Source organism: Microcebus murinus, chromosome 16, assembly GCF_040939455.1.
Source record: "Microcebus murinus isolate Inina chromosome 16, M.murinus_Inina_mat1.0, whole genome shotgun sequence".
NCBI lineage: Eukaryota > Metazoa > Chordata > Mammalia > Primates > Cheirogaleidae > Microcebus > Microcebus murinus.
This window is the reverse complement of record NC_134119.1, coordinates 46216092-46234494: the sequence shown is the minus strand read 5'-3', so window position 1 is coordinate 46234494 and position 18403 is coordinate 46216092. Positions and strand designations below refer to the sequence as shown.

The following is an 18403-nucleotide window of genomic DNA, read 5'->3' as shown; positions in this document are numbered from 1 at the left end:
AGATCATCATTGTTTTTCATAATTGAGAAGTATTCCATAGTATACATATACCATATTTCATTAATCCACTCATGGATTGAAGAGCACTTGGGTTGTTTCCACCTCCTTGCAATGGTGAATTGTGCTGCCACAAACATTCGAGTGCAGGGGTCCTTATTATAGAATGTCTTTTGTGCCTTTGGGTAGATGCCTATATGTGCGACTGGTGGATCAAACGGTATTTGTATTTTTAGCTTTTTGAGGTTGCCCAAAATTATTTACCACAGGGGTTGTACTAATTTTCAGTCCCACCAGCAGTGTAGGAGTGTTTCCATCTTTCCACATCCTTTCCAGCATTTGTTGTCTTGGGACTTTTTGATAAAGGCCATTCTCATTAAAGTTAGGTGATATATCATTGTGGTTTTGATTTGCATTTCCCTAATGATTAGACATGTTGAGCAATGTTTTATATCTTTGCTGGCCATTATTCTGTCTTCTTTTGAAAAGTTCCTGTTTATGTTCTTTGCCCATTTATTGATGGGGTTGATTATTATTGATTTTTTGAGTTTTATATAGATTCTTGCTCTTACCCCTTTATTGGATGTGTAGAAAGCAAATATTTTCTCCCATTTTCTTTACTGATAATTTCCTTGGCTGTGAAGAAGCTTTTTAATTTGATCAGATCTCATTTATTTATTTTTGTTGCTGCCGTGATTGCTTTGGGGTCTTCTTCATAAATTCTTTGCCTAGGCCAAGCAACTAGACAGGACAGGGAAATTAATGGAATCCAAATGGGGGCAGAAAAGATCAAACTCTCACTTTTTGCTTATGATATGATATTGTATCTAGAAAACCCTAAGGATTCAACAAAGGGACTCCTGGAATTGATATATGAATTCAGTGAAGTATCAGGATACAAAAAAAATGCACACAAAACAGCAGCATTCATATAAGCCAATAACAGTCAATCCAAAAATCAAATAAAAAAGCATAGCACCATTTACAATAGATTCAAAAAAAATTAATAAATGCTGACGTGGTTGCGGAGAGAGAGGAACACTCCTACACTGCTGGTGGGACTGCAAACTAGTTCAACCTCTGTGGAAAGCAATATGGAGATACCTTAAAGCGATACAAGTGAATCTACCATTTGATCCAGCAATCCCATTGCTGGGCATCTACCCAAACGATCCAATGACACTCTACAAAAAAGACACCTGCACTCGAATGTTTATAGCAGCACAATTCATAATTGCAAGGCTGTGGAAACAGCCCAAGTGCCCATCAATCCAAGAATGGATTAATAAAATGTGGTATATGTATACCATGGAGTACTATTCAGCTCTAAGAAACAATGGTGATATAGCACATCTTATATTTTCCTGGTTAGAGCTGGAACCCATACTACTAAGTGAAGTATCCCAAGAATGGAAAAACAAGCACCAGATATATTCTCCAGCAAACTGGTATTAACTGAGTAGCACCTAAGTGGACACATAGGTACTACAGTAATAGGGTATTGGGCAGGTGGGAGGGGGGAGGGGGGCGGGTATATACATACATAATGAGTGAGATGTGCACCATCTGGGGGCTGGTCTAGATGGAGACTCAGACTTTTGGGGGGAGGGGGGTAATGGGTATTTATTGAAACCTTAAAATCTGTACCCCCATAATATGCTGAAAAAAAAAAAAGAAAATTAAATATCTAGGAATATATAATGAAAGAGGTGAGAGATATATATGGGGAGAACTACTAAACACTAAGAAAAGAAATTGTAGAAGATGTAAACAGATGGAAAAATCTACCATGCTCATGGATTGGCATAATCAATATTGTTAAAATGTCCATGCTACATAAAGTGATCTACAGATAATGCAATCCCTATCAAAGTAACATCATCATTCTTTACAGATCTAGAAAAATAATTCTGTGCTTTGTATGGAACTAGAGAAGACCTCATATAGCCATGGCAATCTTAAACCAAAAGGACAAACTTGGAGGTATCAGTCTACCAGACTTTAAGCTTTGCTACAAGGCTACAGTAACCCATACAGCATGGGACTGGCAAAAGAACAGACCTATACACCTTTAGAATGGAACTGAGAACCCAGAAATGAATCCATTTGCATACTGTCATCTAATCTTTGACAAAGCAGACAAAAATATACACTGAGTAAAATAATCTCTTTTCAATAAATGGTGCTGGGAAAACTGGATAACTACATGCAAAAGATTGAGACTGCATCTCCACCTCTAACCTCTTACACAAATCAACTTTTAATGGATAACAGACTTACACCTAAGGCATGAAACCTTAAGAATCCCACAAGAAAATAATGGGAAGACTCTTTTAGACCCTGACTTGACTGAACTTTTCCCTTAGAGAGTAATAGAGAAATAGCCAAATTACTCATTGACAATACATCATTTTGCAATATCTATTTGTTTTCTTAAAATCAAAATGAGATTATATCTAGCCTTTTGAAATCATCATGATTCATATCACACAATGAAAAAGGGACCAATTCTTCAAGAAGATATAACTATCTAATATTTACCCAACAAATAAAGTTTAAAATGCATTGAGGTAAAACATAATCAATCTGTAAGGAGAAATAGACACATACATAGTTATAAGAGACACAAACACTCCTCATTTAATAAATTAGAAAGCAAGTAGGCAGAAAATCTGTAAATAAATAGATTATTTGGATAACAACATAAAAAATCTTGACCTAATTAATATGTTTAGTATACTCTACACAACGAGCATAACACATTATTGTCAAGTTAACATGGAGTAATTATCATTAAGATAGATGATATTTTGGACCATTAAACAAACATGCACAAATTTAAAGGAATAAAGGTCATACAAAATATATTCTTAGAGTGTGGTGGAATCAAACTATTAATCCCTAAGCAATATCTGGAAAATACTGAAATTATGGAAAGTTAGTGGCACACTTGTAAATAACCAATGGGCCATAGAGAAAGTGTCAGGTTAAATTAAACTTATTCTAAACATAAGAAAAATTACTATATTACGTATCAAATTTTGCAGGAGTAGCAAAAATTTGCCTAGAGGGAAATTCAAAATATTAATGTGGATATTATAAAAAAAAAAAAAATGATCTCACATGACTGGCCTGAAATATTGCTTGCAGAATTCAGAGGAAGAATATTAATTTAAAACCAAAGCAAACTGAGGAAAAGAACTAACAACAATTAGGGCAGAAATTAATGAAATTAAAAATTACAGAGAGAGAGAGAAAAATCAATGAAATTGAAAGGCTGTTTATGAAAAGACCAACAAAGAATTACTAAGAACAAAGAAAGAAGGTGTAGATTACCAACAGCAGAATTAAAAGAGAAATTATCAGTGCACTCCACCATCATTACAAGGATAATAAAGTAATACTACTACAAACATTTCTACACACACAAATTTGACAACTGAGATTTAAAAACTCCTGGATAGACTCAAGACATACAACCAAACCTCACTGAAGAAGCAATAGATAACTTGAATAGATCTATATCGATTAAGAAAAAAGTAAATTCGCAAATCATATCTTCCCCCAAAACCAAGTCACCAGTTGTTTTGGTGAATTCTACAATTATTTAAGGTCAAGATAATTCAAACTGTACCCAATTTTTTTTTTTTTTAGAAAAATAGAAGGCAACACTTTCCAACTCATTTTATGAGGCCAGCAGTACACTAATAGGAAAACCAAAAAATGGTATTGTAAGAAAAGATAACTATAGACTAATATCAGTCATGAACAAAGATGAGAAAACATTTTTTTTAATTGCCACATGATATTGAACTAATCTATACATCTATCTATCTATCTGGGGTGATACATTATGAATAAGAAAAACAAGGCTCATTCACTATTCAAAATACAAAGGAATCTACTGTAGAAATCCCACTTTACAAATCTCAATAGATGCAGAATAGCATGAAATAACATTCAACATTCATTTCCGGTAAAAATTGTAAGCAAATTAGGAATAAAAGAGAATTTTCTTAACCAAATAAAGGCTATGTTTTGTAATCTACATACTTAAGGGTGAGGATTGAAAATTTTCTTTCCTAAGACTTGGAACAAGTCACTCCTATTCAGTATTGTATTAGAAGACTTGCACAGTGCTATGAGACAGAAATAAGAAGTAAAAGGCATGCATATTAGAAAGGAAGAAATGCAACTGACTCTATTTGTGATTAAAATGAATGCTTTTTATGAAAAACTTACATTACCCAGAGAAAGCCTCTGTAACTAATGATTAAAATTAGCAATGTGTTAGTGTCAAAGGCCAATACACAATTACAGCATATATTACATATAAGTATACAATAATGTATCATAATTGAACAGTTAAACAATTTTTAAATTAAATTAATATTTAAAATAAAAGTAAATAGTTAGGAATAATTCTAACAAAGGAAGTGCTGGCCCTGTATGCTGGAAACTCTAAAACATGGATGAAAGAAATAAGACATGATTTAAGTAAAAAAGAGAGGCATGAAAGACCTATGGGTTCAGTCTTAATATTGCTAAGAAGACAGCACTCCCCTTTTGTGTTTGTAGGTTCACTGTGCTGCAGATGAAAATCCTAGCAGATATATTTTGTAGATTATCATCAAGCTAATTCTAAAATATATAAAGGCAAAAGTACTGGAAGAGCCAAAACACTTCTGAAATAGAACAAAGTTAGAGGATACAAACTACTTGATCACAAGCATTGCCATTAAGCTACAGTCTTCAAGACAGTGTGGTTTTGGTGGAAGGCTGGACTCATAGACCAATGGAATACAAAAAGATTCAAGAAACAGACTCACAGAAATATATTCAACTGGGTTTTGACAAAGGTGAAAAGACAATTCCAAAAGAAAGAACAATCTCTTCAGTAGGAGACACTGTACTAATATGATCTGTCAAAGCAGGAAAATGAACCTTGATACATATTTCACAACTTTAACAAAAATGGACTCAAAATAGACCATAGACTAAAGTGTAAAATCTAAAATTATAAAAGACAATAATATAGGGGGAAATGGACATGACTTTAGATTTGTTGGTGAGGTTGTTTTTATCTAAAACATCAAAAGCATGGTCTTAAAAATTATATTGAAAAAGTGGATTTTATCAAATTTCAAAATGTTCACTCTGTAAAAAACTCTGTTAAGAAAAACAAACCCTAAGACAAACTCTGAAAATATGAAGGTGTTATAGGGGTCAAAGGTGTTATAAAGGTTTTTATTCAGAACATATTTTTTAAAATCCTTAAAATTCAAAAATATGAAACTATCTACATTAAAATTAGCAAAAGTTGGGAATATATATATCAAAATAAAATAGATAAATGGGAATAAACAATTGGGAATAAGCATTCCCACCACAGGTGGCCATGAGGTCAACTGCAGGGACAGGAGGACACTGCCTGGGGCAGTACTCATGTTCTAGATCTTGGCAGAGTGGTAACACTGCTTATGCATTTCTAGAATTCCTCAGTCTGCACACATAACATGAGACATTTTATTGTGTATAAATTATACCTAATACAAGGTGATGTTTTAAAAAACAGGTGAGTTTCCCAAGCATTGCACAGAGGACCAGGTCTGGCAGCCCAGCTGTCAAAGAGGACAAGTGAGAGTGGCCAGTGTGCTCATCCCTGTGGGCACCCTTCACTGCCCCCCATTGCCTGCTGGGGGTCTCCCTGCCCCCTGCTAGCCCAGCCCCACGCACATTGTATTGTCAGGTTCCAAAACACAGCGCCCCCATCCCCCCCTTACAGAAGAGGTATGCCCAGCCCCACTTCAGGGCCTTTGCACTGGCTGTGCCCTCTGCCCAGAGCTCTTATTTCCGGGTCAGGCAGGACTCTTGCCCTTCTAGGACTCACAGAGACCTCACTGAATGACCAGGTTCCAGTGGCACCAACTGTCTCTCTCCACCTTCTATTTCACTTCCAACAGAGTGTCTATTACTCCCTGATCTTAATTATTACTCACTGCTCCCCATTGCCCCCTACCCTATACTCTAAATTTGGGCTGAGCAATACCACAGCCACCAGCCACATATGGCCATCGTATGCTAGCAATGGGGCCAGTTCAAATGGACACATGCTCCAAGTGTAAATGATATACATGAAATTCTAAAGACATAGTGTAGACATCCAACACCCAGAAGAATATAAATTATCTTTTATTATTTAGAGGTATGATTCAGGAGGCTTCATCTATATTTATTTGATTAACTAGTGGGTGGAGAAAAATGAAGGATATGTCTAACATATATGTCATGAAAGAGAATTAAAGAGGTCTAGAATTTTTTTTATTTCGGTATATTATGGGGTTACAAATGTTTAGGGTACATACATTGCCCTTGCCCAACCAGACTCCATGGTATACATGCACTACATTTTATTAATACACTCATGGATTGATGGGCACTTGGGTTGTTTCTACATCTTTGCAATTGTGAATTGTGCTGCTATAAATATTCTCGACATCTCTAATCATAAGGGAAACGCAAATCAAAACCACACTGAGATATCATTTTTCTCCAGTGAGAATAACCTTTATCAAAGAGTCCCAAAACAATAAATGAATGGCATGGATACAGAGTGTTAGGAACACTCCTACACTGCTGGTGGGACTGCAAACTAGTACAACCTCTGTGGAAAGCAATATGGAGATACCTCAAAGAGATACAAATAGAACTACCATTTGATCCAGCAATCCCATGACTGGGCATCTAACCAAAAGAAAAAAACACATTCTATAAAAAAGATATCTGCGCTTGAATGTTTATAGCAAATTATCATATTAATAATTGTTCTTGGAATTTCATATAACATTTTAGATATCTTACATTAAACAAAAATATTATTTAAATTATTGTCACCTGTTTACTTTTACTTTTGAATGTGCCTACTAGAGAATTTAAAATAGCTCTTGGCTGTGTGTCACATCTCTATTGGGCAGCAGCTCTGCAGTGTCAAGTCCATGGCTCAGTCTCCAGGCCCTAGAGCCCTTTCCTGGGGAAAAGCTAGAAAGAGCCTGTTTATTGAATGATATTGAGCTTCAGAGGAGAACCAGGAGGTTAATTTCCTAATGTTCGGTAAACAAGTTCAGAACAGGATGTGGGCTGGGTTTTCCAGGATCCTCTGATGTCACACTTTGCCCTGAGGACTCCACACCTTGACCAAGTGCTCAGAGGTGACCCTGACCTGGAACAACTTCAGGAGGCCAAGATGTCTCTTTGACCCTTTTCTTGGGGAAACAGTGAAGAGGTCATGTTGCTTTCACTGTGACCTCTCTGGAGACAGAGCGACACTAGCTTGGGAGCACTGGGGAGGGGAGGAGGACTGGGGGAGTGGTGGGAGTGAGGGCAGGAGCAGGAAGGAAGGGAGATGGAGGAGGAAGAGGAGGAGCGAGCCAGGTGGCAGGCGGGGTGGGGGGGCCCTAGCAGGGTAAAAGCGCTGCAGCCTGCAGGAGGGGGCTGAGGGCTCAGGATCACACCATCGGCTCCTCTGAAGCTCCAGCTTCTCACTGTGCATCTGAGCAGGCCATGGCCAGACCCCTGCGTACCCCACTGCTCCTGCTGGCTATCCTGGCCGTGACCCTGGCTGTGACCCTGGCCATGCCCCTGGCCAAGAACTCCAAAGGGGTGGTCGGCATCGAGAAAGCAGATGTCAATGATGAGGGCGTGCAGCGGGAGCTGGACTTTGCCATCAGCAAATACAACATGAGGAGAAATGACTCATCCAACAACGTATTGGATGAATTATTCCGTATCTTTGAGCAGGTGCGTGCTGCCCACTCCCCACGGGGTCCTGAGTCCTGGCTGGGTTTGCCCCACAGAGAGCATTACCAGCCAATGAGCACTGACACATTCAATTTTCTCATGCTCAGACTTATTCAGATTTCCTTGCTGTCTCTCTGATGGCCTTTATACTCAAGGACATACCCAGGCTCTCATCATGGCCCCTGCCCTGACTCAGACTCCTCTGACCTGCAGCCGCCATCACGTTTCAGCAGCGAGTCTGTTTCCTGTCCTTAGCATTTTCCTAGTGTGTCTGGCCACTTGTGGGATAGAGTCGGTTGCTTAACCCAACGCCCCCTCAAGGCTAGATTCAGGTCATAATGTGCGCACAGAGGAGGCATGTCCTCCTCCCTGAGTGCCTCAGCAGGTGCCACCCGAGGAGCCTGGCCACCTGGTCCAGAAGTTACACGCTTGCCTCAAAATGTCATGGCCTTGGGAGCAGCCCCCAGGGTGAGCGTCCTTTACCCTGAGCCCAGCAGACCACCACCCACAGCCATGGGCAGCTGAGCACCTGCTGGGGTGCAGAGGACCACGCACGAACCCTGCCTCTGCCAGCCCCAGCCTGGCACAGCAAGACTCTGGCAGAGGGGAATGCAGTCAGCGTGGAGAAGGGATCGGGTGGGGGTGGGGCAGGGAGGGCTGCTGGGCCCGAGCTTGTCCTGCGCCCATTGCACAGCTGCCCAGAGCGACAGAGCAGCACAGGGTGGCATGGCACGCCAGCGTGTAGAGCTCCTCCCACCTGCTCTCAAAATTCAGGGAGTCCAGGCAGCCCCTCTTCTTCTCCTGCACCCTCTGCCACTGTCCTTTCCCTGGAACCTCAGGTACACCCCCTGGTGCTGAGGTCTCTGCTGGCCTGCGCCTCTCCAAGGTGGATCTAATTTTGAGTGATGCACAAGACCTTATAGATCATTAGTCCTGGGAGCCCATTTGAAAGATGGGCAGACTGATACTGAAGGAATCGCAGATACACAGGGCAAGGTTTAGGCGCTCTGATCACAGAGCGCCTCTTCCCTGCTGCTCCACAGTTCTCACATGCAGTGTCTGGGGGAGGCCCTGTGCAGAGGGGGGGGAGGGTCAGTTATATTGTGTAACTAAAATGTAAGACACGCAGGTGTGTGATGCACTTGAGAAATGTTGCCAGCAAATCACACTAAAAACAGAGGCAATTGAGAGCAGTCTATGGGTCTCCCTCCGTGTGTGTGAAGCATCTCATTTCCAACTGAAAAACCAGAGAGGAAATATATAAATCTGGGGGAAGTACAGTGAGTGGGACTCTGCTGGGCTGTTCACTGGTGGCTGGAAGTCAGCTGAGACTGAATATGAGGAAAACAGCCCTCCTACAATGGATCAGCGCTCCCTGTCCCTGGGCCTCAGTTGCAGGATGTGATGAATCCTTGCTGGTACACGGATCCTTTATTTTTGCTTAGGCCACGCCTGTGCTCCTGGTGCAGGGACTGGGTATTGGCCCACCCGGGCTGGCTGCCCAGACCTGTGCCTGCCATTCCTGAATGCAGTGAGGGCTTAGTCCTTGGCTGCCACCTTCCACTGTCCTGCTACATGCGACACCTTGTAGGTGTTGTTCACAGAAAGTGAATTGCAAGGGAGCACCTGTGGCCCAGCACCCTGATATCCAGGAGAGGGGTGTTGCGTGCCCTGCAGGTGACAGTGTGGCAGCTCACAAATGTAGGCATGAAGCCCTGGGCACAGGCAGTAACTCAGCAACAGTGAACTACCTGTGTGTGTGTGAAAATGACGCCAGTGCTGTAGGTGAATCCTGCTCTTGCACATGTGTAGGCCGTTGTTAAGTTGTACCTGGACACAATCCGGACCACATGAAACAAGTCCCAGCCCTACTTGGACAACTGTCCCAGGCGAGGCCGCATCTGAAGAGGGTATGTGCCTGATGTGGGTCAGGGGCCAGTTATGCACTGCAGAGGGGGATGTGTGTGTTCCTGGGATCCCGCACACGTTCAGGGCTGTGTGTGTACACACGGAGGCGTGTGGATGCATGAGTGTTTGCAAGCACAGAGAGTGTGAGGAAATGCATGCATGTCCATGTTCACATAGAGAGGTGTGGGGAGGTGCACTGGAGTCCGGGTGGGGGGGTGTGGGTGTTCAAGCATAGATGCCTGTGGGTGAGGGGTGCATGTGAGTTTACATACATGCCTTCCTGAGAGCATATGGGGAGGATGGGAGGGTGCGTGTGCTTGGCTAATTTGAATTGCAAAGAGGGCCTTAGTTGGGAATGGGGTACTCAGATGACAACCCTGCTTGTTCTGGGGTGTTACCTACAGTGCTGGAGGAATCAGCCTCAGAACTAGGTGTTGGGGAGGATGAAGGGTTTGTTCAGTGCCAGCCTCGGCCCCCTGCCCATAGCCAGTGCCATGCTGAGCAGATTAAAGGGAATCAGAGGCCTCTACGTGGCCCAAGCCCTCCGCGGCGGCCCCTGCTCGCCCAACACCAGCCGCTCCAAGGCCCCAGCTGATTTCTGTGAGGTCTCTGCTCTGGGGAGAGCCACACTCCCCTTGTCAGCCACTCCCCGTGCTCCAACACTTTCAGTGTAATTCCCCTCCCTGGGTCTTCCCTCTGCTCTGTTAGAGCTTGCCCAGGGGCTGGAGGTGGAGGGAGCTTGGGGAGAGCGAGCTGCCTTCCTCCTGCCTGTACCCTCTGGCTCCAGTGGCTGTACACAGGCTGCCCCTTCCAGGGCTGCGCTGGGGCAGGATAGTGAAGTCCTGTGTGATTGGTGGGGGACACAGGGACAGCTGGTGCTCTTGGGGCCCTGGAAGGGCCATAGAGCAGTGACTGCACAGTCGGGCTGGGAGTCCTGGGACTGGCGGGGTTGGTAGTGGCCCAGTGTTTCAGCCCCAAGCTTCCTCGCCCCCACCCTGACATCCCATGGCTGGGCATCTACCCTGTAACTGTGACCAGCACTGATTGTCCCTCTCTCTTCCCTTTCACAGGAATAGCTCTGCTATTTTTAGATCTACAGTGTTCGCTGGGAGGATTCACTGACCTTGGTGAATTCCAGCTGTCAGAAGGCCTAGGGATCAGTGCCAGGCTGGGCTGTACCCCTCCATCATCCCCACACCTCTCACCTCCCTGTACTGCTCCCCACCCTGGCACGGAGGCCCTGCCCTGGTGTAGGTCTCCTCTCTGCATCAGCACCGGGAGGGGGGCAGGTAGACAAGGCTTCAGGAGTCCTTTGTTGCCCAGCCAAGTGGCTCTACCTGTTCCTTTCTCCCTACTGCTTCTCAGACTCGCTGGTACACCACGCTCTGCTCCTGCCTCCTTTAATAAAAGAGTAGCATTGGCTCTGTCTTGAGTTTTTCCTATCTTGGGGATGTGCACATGAGGAGGGTTTTGAGACCAGCGTGGTGGCTCACCCTGTGACCCCAGTGCTTTGGGAGGCTGAGGTGGGAGGCTCACTTGAGCCCTACAGATTGAGGTTACAGTGCACTGTGATCCTGCCACTGGTCCGCATCCAGTCAGGGTGACACAGCAAGATCCTATCTCAAAAGAAAAGGAAAAAAAAACAAAGGGTTTGAGCAGCCCCTTTGTGAAGGGCTCCTTGTCCTGTTTGGTCTAGACAGCAAATGGGCACCTGAGATCAGAGACGCCCATTAGGGGGCTGAGCAGCCACCTCGGGCACATCTGAGTCTCAGAGCAGGGACAAGAGCATGAAGGGTGGAGCCCGGGTGCTCAGCTACAGCGGCTACTGGTGAAGGGCCCGTGGAGCAGGTGCCGGCTGCTGGCCCTGACCCTGCACTCTGCCCTAACGGACGCCAGGAGGGAGGATGCCTCAGCGGGGCCGGCCAGGCAGTAGATCCCACCCTCGTCTGCAGAGTCGGTCACACTCCAGGGACTGACTTTCTCTCATCACATTCACTAGAGACTAATAAGTAGCAATTTATGTCCACTTCATTCCCCCAAATTATTTAGGTCCCTACATGAAAATAAAGACTAAAAGCGACTGTGTGTCTTTGGTCTGTGTCACTGGTAGGGGTAAACACCAACCAGAACTAAAGATGGGAGAAATCCCAGAGTGAAGGCCGGACCTGCCCTGGTCCATCCCGGGAGTCGTGCCCTACACTGGGAGGTCGTGCCCTACACTGGGAGGTCGTGCCCTATGCTGGGAGTTTGTGCCCTAGAAGGTTTTACAGTTACACCCACCAGCCCTTTGTCTGAACTTCACATCAAGCAAGTCATGAAAGCAAGTCCTCACATCAAGCTTCACCTTAGGGATAGAGAAATTAAGACACAAATGGGACTGACATGCTGTAGGTTCTTCTTTTTCTAAGAATTACACTTGAGTTCACAAAGACCACCACCTGGGAGTCAGCATAAGCCTTGGAACAGTGGGTATTTCCCATCCCTGAACAGGAGGTGACAGTACTTAGAGGCACACAGGGCCCACCGCTCAGTGTCCTTTCATTGGCTGTTTCAGGACGGCGGGGTGCAGCCCTCAGGGCTGGCTGGGGCAGGTTTGCAAATACCTTCCATGCTACCAGTCAGAGAGACAAGGAGTCTTGTGGGCACTGCTGTGAACACTGAAGGGAAATGACAAGGAGAGTCCACCAAACAGCCCCAGGCCGGCCCCTCACATGCTGCACCAGCAAGGCCAGCGCTGGGAAGGCGGGGGAGCGTGAGGGGAACAGGCGCTCCCACTCCATCTCCACCTTGCATGCAGAGCCTCAGCCCTGCCTTTAGTAACAAGTCTCTGGGGGAGAGAAGAGAAGCACCGCCCAGAGGCCTGAGCTGGGGAGGTCTGAGTCTGGGCGTGATCCTATCCAGGTGTGGGGTGCAGGGGCCTCATGGATTTAGTAATCCAGGCTACTGTGGGGAAGAGGGGGCCCAGGCAGAGCAGCAGGTGCTCAGAAGCCCAGGGAACGGGGTCAGGGATGAAGGCGCCTTGCAGTGAGCTGATCAAGGTTTGCCTCAGTTTGACACAAGCAACTACCATGCAGACACAGTGATTTCCTCTAACTAATCCCTTTTCTGATAACACTCTCTGTCTTTGGGCAAATGGGGTTTGGGGCTGTGCACAAGGCTCCCCCACCTTCACCCTGAGAGTCTGTGTCCCAGGTGGGCAGCAGTGGGGGAGCAAGTGGGTGAGCAGGTTCATCTCCTGGACCAAGCCAAGGGCACTGGCTGTGTCCTGAATCTATGGGGGATGTGGAGGCGTGTAAGGAGGATCCTAATTAGGTCAAGCTTTCAAAATACTATGCCCCTTTAGGAGTGCCTATAGTGAAAATAAAGTCACAAATCAGTGGCAAAAGATTGAACCTGCAGAGGTTAGAAACCTCCTCACTTCAGCATAGATGAATCAGTGGCGGAGGAGGGATGAGTCCATGGGAGGGTGAAGAAGTCAGCCAGTGTGGTCTTTCCAGGGCGGGTGACACTCACCCAAGGACCCAGGTGGACCCAGGTGCTGTGGGGCCTGAGGCTTATATGATTTGGGGGAAGCTCTAGATGAAAACTAGCAGTATTACTATTACTACTAACAGTGTTACAAACACAAAACTAAGCACAGAAGTTAACGTCTATTTAGGAAGACAAAATCAATCACAGCCAATTACATGTTTTAAAATGCTGATAAATACTACAACCATCACAAAATCCAGAAAAATAAAATTTCTTCCAGCACAATCAGGCTACCTCAACTAAGTCTATCACCCATGTACTGGGGTTCTCTGGCTTGTTGCAATAACACAATACTCACACTACGGGACCTTGGGCAACTGACAAAGAGAAAGGAGGGTCATCACAGGATTAGGAAGACACTCTGTGCAGGATTTTGCTGGACTCACAGCACCCCGGGGCTGAGTGTAAAGGAGCTAGTTCCAGGTTGGGCTGCAAAGGGGACCTGGGGGCTATGTCCTTAGAACACTTAAGGATGAGCCAGATGTGAAACCTTCTGTCCAGAATCCTCTTCTCTGAGATTCTGCGTCTCTCTCTAAGAATGGACCTAGTTCCCCTGGCAGTGGGGTTTCACTTACTGATAGAATATTTTCTGATTGTCCCCGATTCTAGGGAAGAACATCTTTCACTGAGTAATAAAGTGACACTTGGCAAAAGAAGAGAGAATGGACATTTCAAAGATGCAGCTTGAGAGAAACCTTGCTTTTCTGTTCATGATCCAACTGCTCTGTTCTCATTCATCTATTCCTCCCGCCTAGGGATGGACGGGCAGGGTTTTCCTTCCCTAGTACATGATATATCTACTCACTCACATAAAATTTTAATTAATGAGCTATTGACACAACTCTGTAATAATTTCCTCCTGTATTTCATACTTGGATGGTCAATCCCTATTTACCTCATCATAGCACACTGATATTACAAAATCATTTGGTCTAAATATAGTAGAAAAATAAATCAGTCTTTTCATTCACCACTTTCAATACTTTTGTTAAATTGATGGTGTATAACATTTTCTTTCTGCCTCAAAACTCATAATTGATCTTATCATCCAAATTTTTCAGGTTGTCAAACTTAAAAAGCCTCTGACAGTTTCCTTTCATATATGAGCTATAAGATTTTAGTACTTCCTAGGTTTTCTTGACTTAAGACCAATGATCTTAAACACTCTTCAGCTGACAATGCTCACTGAGCACATCATGTATTTCTCACTCTTCCCAGCAATGTTTCATCTTGTATCATTTGGAGCTGCCAGACTCCATCGGGACAGGCAGAGGTGAGAGGACAGATGCCACACGCCGGCCGGGTCTGTGCTGAAGCACATGCAGATGTCCTTGCTGCGGGGAGTTTGGCTACATGTATCTGCACCTTACAAATGTGGAATTGAAGAAATTCTAGCTCATCCAATTCTCGTGAAAATAAAAATAAATGCCTGGTGTGCTAATCATTGCACATACCATATTAGTGAGTATATTTCCAATAAGACAAAACTTCCCTTTTTACCTAGGAGTCAAAAAAAAAAAAAAAAAAAGCGCCAAACACTCAACTCACAATTTTCGATGTTATGGTGGGAATAATTAATTTTCCACAGACTAGCTTCTGGCTCCATGCATTGCAAGCCTGTTTCCTCTCTTCTAATCACAAAGGTCCAATGGGAGGTGCTATGGGACACATCCTGATCAAGATGCAACCTCTGTCCCTGATCCTTGGTTGATGACAGAGCCTGGAGAAAATAAAATTCCCTGACCTAAGGGTCAGAGCTCTGATGGGCATACACAGGCGGCACCCCTGCTCCCAGACATTTCCCTTTGCCTGGGCATTGTGGGAGCCCTGTGTGATTGCATGAAGGCAGAAGAATGTGTGTACTGGCCCCTGCACAAGCCCAAGTGCTCTGTCTGATAAGCTAGGATTTCACCATGGCCTGAATTGGACCCACCTGAGCTCAGGACTCTAATTAGCTGCACTCTGAGACATGGTGGCCCTCAGATTGTGTGGCCCCTTTGCTGCCTCTGTTCCTTTACAGTAGAAATTTTAGCCCCAGAGCTTCACACTGAGGGTTGGGATTCACAGTTTTGGGCAGAAAGTTAGTAGCATGCTGTTACTTCAGGAGCACACAAGGCCTTCTCCAATTGCAGCAGAAACGTGGCTTTTTAAGCTTAGGATAAAAATAAGCTTAAGAATAGCAAACAACAGACACCTTTTGTGCATGTTACTTGGAAAACAGGCAAGCTTTCCCAAGACATGACATATAAGATGACAGGGAACTGCTAAAGGTTATTTTTTTATATCAGTTTGCCTAGAGCATGTGGCCATCCATGTGCTGCTCAGCTTTACTGAAGCAAAGTGCAGTTGTGCAGTAGATTGTCCTGAAGAGGGGGCTGAAATCTCAGAAGATGCACAATGAGCTCCCAAACAAGGAAACCATACTAAAAACAGCAGAAAATTTTTTGATGAAGCCCAGAGCTCTCCGAGGATGTGGTTCTGCTCGATGAACGTGCAGAGAGCTACATCTGCCCTTCTGTGTGTCCTCCTGTTCAGTAAGAAAGTGTGATTCTTCTGAGAATGCTGGGTGGTGTCCTGGACTCCAAAGAAAGAACTCTGAGCTGAGTCTTGGATAGGGACCTAATGGGAGCTGAGTAAGTGCAAAGGCAGGTGAACCGGACCTGAAAACAGCACTAGATGCAATCTTATACAACTTATGTTTAAATGTACTTTTTTGTAAATGCTGTTGTATATTCATTGGCACATTATACTTTAGAAAAGCTTCATGTCAATTTCTGCTGAAACTTGGCTTCACAGTAGCTCATATCATTGTAACTATGCATTTTTTCTGCTCCTTTCTCAAAGAGTAAGATTTTTGTTTTTTAAAATCTTTGAATTATCAGTTTGGCTAAGTGATTTTTTGGTAACCTGTGATCCTGTTTCACAAAAAGGGTTTTATGCAGACAATTCATGACTTTTTAAGTTTTCATTAAAATTTAAAATTACTAAAAGTAAGAATTCTAGTCAATACATGTGATTCTATACATAAAGTGTACTAAAAATAAGATAAGTTTTTAATAAGGAAAAGTATAAAAGAAGTATAAAATGTATTCTTATTAAATATATATATAACTTTTCTAATTTATAGGTTATGTAAAGATTGAATCAAAATATGAATTGAGAAAGAAAAAAATAGAAAGTAACTAGTGAGTAAGAGAAAGAGATGTACAAAAGTGATGACTATAGAAATGTATCTTTGTAAGAAACATTAAACAGAAAAGAGAATAATAACGTAGAGAAAGGATCCTGTATGGAAATTTTTGTCCTAAAATGACTGGCTATTTAGGGAAACAGAATGGTAGGAGAAATCAGAAAGCTGTTAGCTATGTTTTATTGATGGTCTATGCAGGTCGGGATAAAGTTTATAAAGGGAATTTATGATGGAAGTTTGTGTATGATCCAGTTGCCTATAATGAAAAAGAAACATTTTTGTGAAACAAAGTTTTCTTCAAATATTAATATGCTCTTAATGAAATTATATTATGTATTCATCTTTACTCCATAATATGTTTCCTTATATAATTAAAAAATGTACTGCAGAAGGCTTTTCTTTACTTTTTGGGTATCTAGCCTAAAATGTGCAAACATGTTATGTTTTAACAAGGTAATCTCTGTATTCTCTTCATTAGGTTCTGACTAACTAGAAAAACTAAATTTTAACACGGTTAATGTTTATAAGCACATACTTTTCTATACTGCCTTTAGAATCTTTTGATGATTATCACTCTTGGTTAAATAAATGACCCTTATTTTATAATGGTTTATAATTCTATTTGAACAAATGTTTCAAGCCTGTGATATCTGACAAACTTTCCAAAGCACAAATTCTTAATCTACCCTTTTGACCTCCAACTAGCTTTTTATCTATTAGGGCCAGTGAAAGTCTAAGAGAGACATATTAAGCTTATTTGGCATGTTAAAATCATATGGGAAGCATTGTAAAATATGAAATTCTGTATAACTTTCCTTGCATTATACTTGTTATTAATATATGTTTCAATAGTGTAAAATATTGATGTCTTTGTGTATGTTTTCAATAATTATGGTTATTTTTTTAAATTGCCACAAAAATAACCAACTGTGTTTGTAAATTGTCTCTTTATCCATGGTCTAAGACTTTTGTCATCCAGAGACAATTATTATTTTACTTTGATTCATCTCCGAGAATGGTTCTTTCAACTCGCTAAGTCCAAAGTTTGCTTCTTCAAGGAAAATCATGAAAAGAACTGACAAGTATTCTTAAATACTTATTTCTGATAACTTTGGAAATTACATACTATTGGACTAAGAAAAAACAAACTTCTAGGACTTTGTTGATATGTCCCTGAGTATTACTAACCCAACCTCAGACAGAATAGAAATTTATTACTTGGGACCTAACTAAATTGTTTTATAACTTTTTGTTTGAAACATTGCTGATTCTTTTTGTGCTTTGTTTTCCAGAAGTCAAGAAAACTTTTTTCTTGTTTTGAGCTATTTATAGCTTACAACAAAGTATATATTTGTAAGCAAAATTTAAATCATTATTCTCTCTACTTGATTACTCCAGACTGAACAATATTTGTAAGCATTCTTAACTTGTGGCAATATACTTATTTGCAAAAGTTCAATGAGAATCTATTTTCTTCTATAACAGGAAGACACAGGTTAATTTGCCAAGAGTTTCACTTGAATGCCATATTGCCAGAGGTGCCCAGACTGCATTAAGAAATTAAGGTTGACTTTATAAAGCCAATAAAAAGGCCTTTGGAGAGACTGGTCAGGTACCTCACCAATAACATTTCCTGATCTTTGGTGAGTAAAGAATGTCACTTTCTGACAGGTCTAGGAACCCTATGCTACGTTGGGAACTTGAGAAATGAGTCATTCACCCAATTCAGACACCCACCTAATGGCAAGGATAAATCCTTGGCTTGACCTGAGAAGCTTTCAGGTCTAACGTGAGATTCCTTATGCAAAAGTTCCAGCAAAGCCAATTTCAAAAGCAATAAAAGCCTATATGGTTAATAATTATTCTTACAGCACTTTATACAAATAATCAGGCCAAGTAAGATAAAAATAAAGTTTATTTTGGCAAGTAAATTGATCCTACTATGATTCATTCTTAATAAAAATGAGAGGCAGAGATTCA

The 18403-nt window shown here is 42.6% G+C and overlaps 1 protein-coding gene across 1 annotated transcript; it reads left to right on the top strand.

Annotated features, from left to right (window-relative positions):
- The first annotated feature begins 7471 nt into the window (after window positions 1-7471).
- On the top strand, window positions 7472-11123 carry LOC105871241 (cystatin-C-like). The gene is made up of 3 exons (XM_075993360.1): window positions 7472-7794; window positions 9607-9704; window positions 10773-11123. The coding sequence occupies exons 1-2, from the start codon at window positions 7558-7560 to the stop codon at window positions 9646-9648; spliced, it is 279 nt and encodes a 92-aa protein (XP_075849475.1). The 5' UTR covers window positions 7472-7557; the 3' UTR covers window positions 9649-9704; window positions 10773-11123.
- The last annotated feature ends 7280 nt before the right edge of the window (window positions 11124-18403 follow it).

Excerpts from the sequence above, each read along its gene's own strand:
- LOC105871241 (XM_075993360.1), top strand. The coding sequence starts at position 7,558 with ATGGCCAGACCCCTGCGTACCCCACTGCTCCTGCTGGCTATCCTGGCC. Across the intron at positions 7,795-9,606 it reads TATTCCGTATCTTTGAGCAG|GCCGTTGTTAAGTTGTACCT; the intron begins GTGCGTGCTGCC and ends GCACATGTGTAG.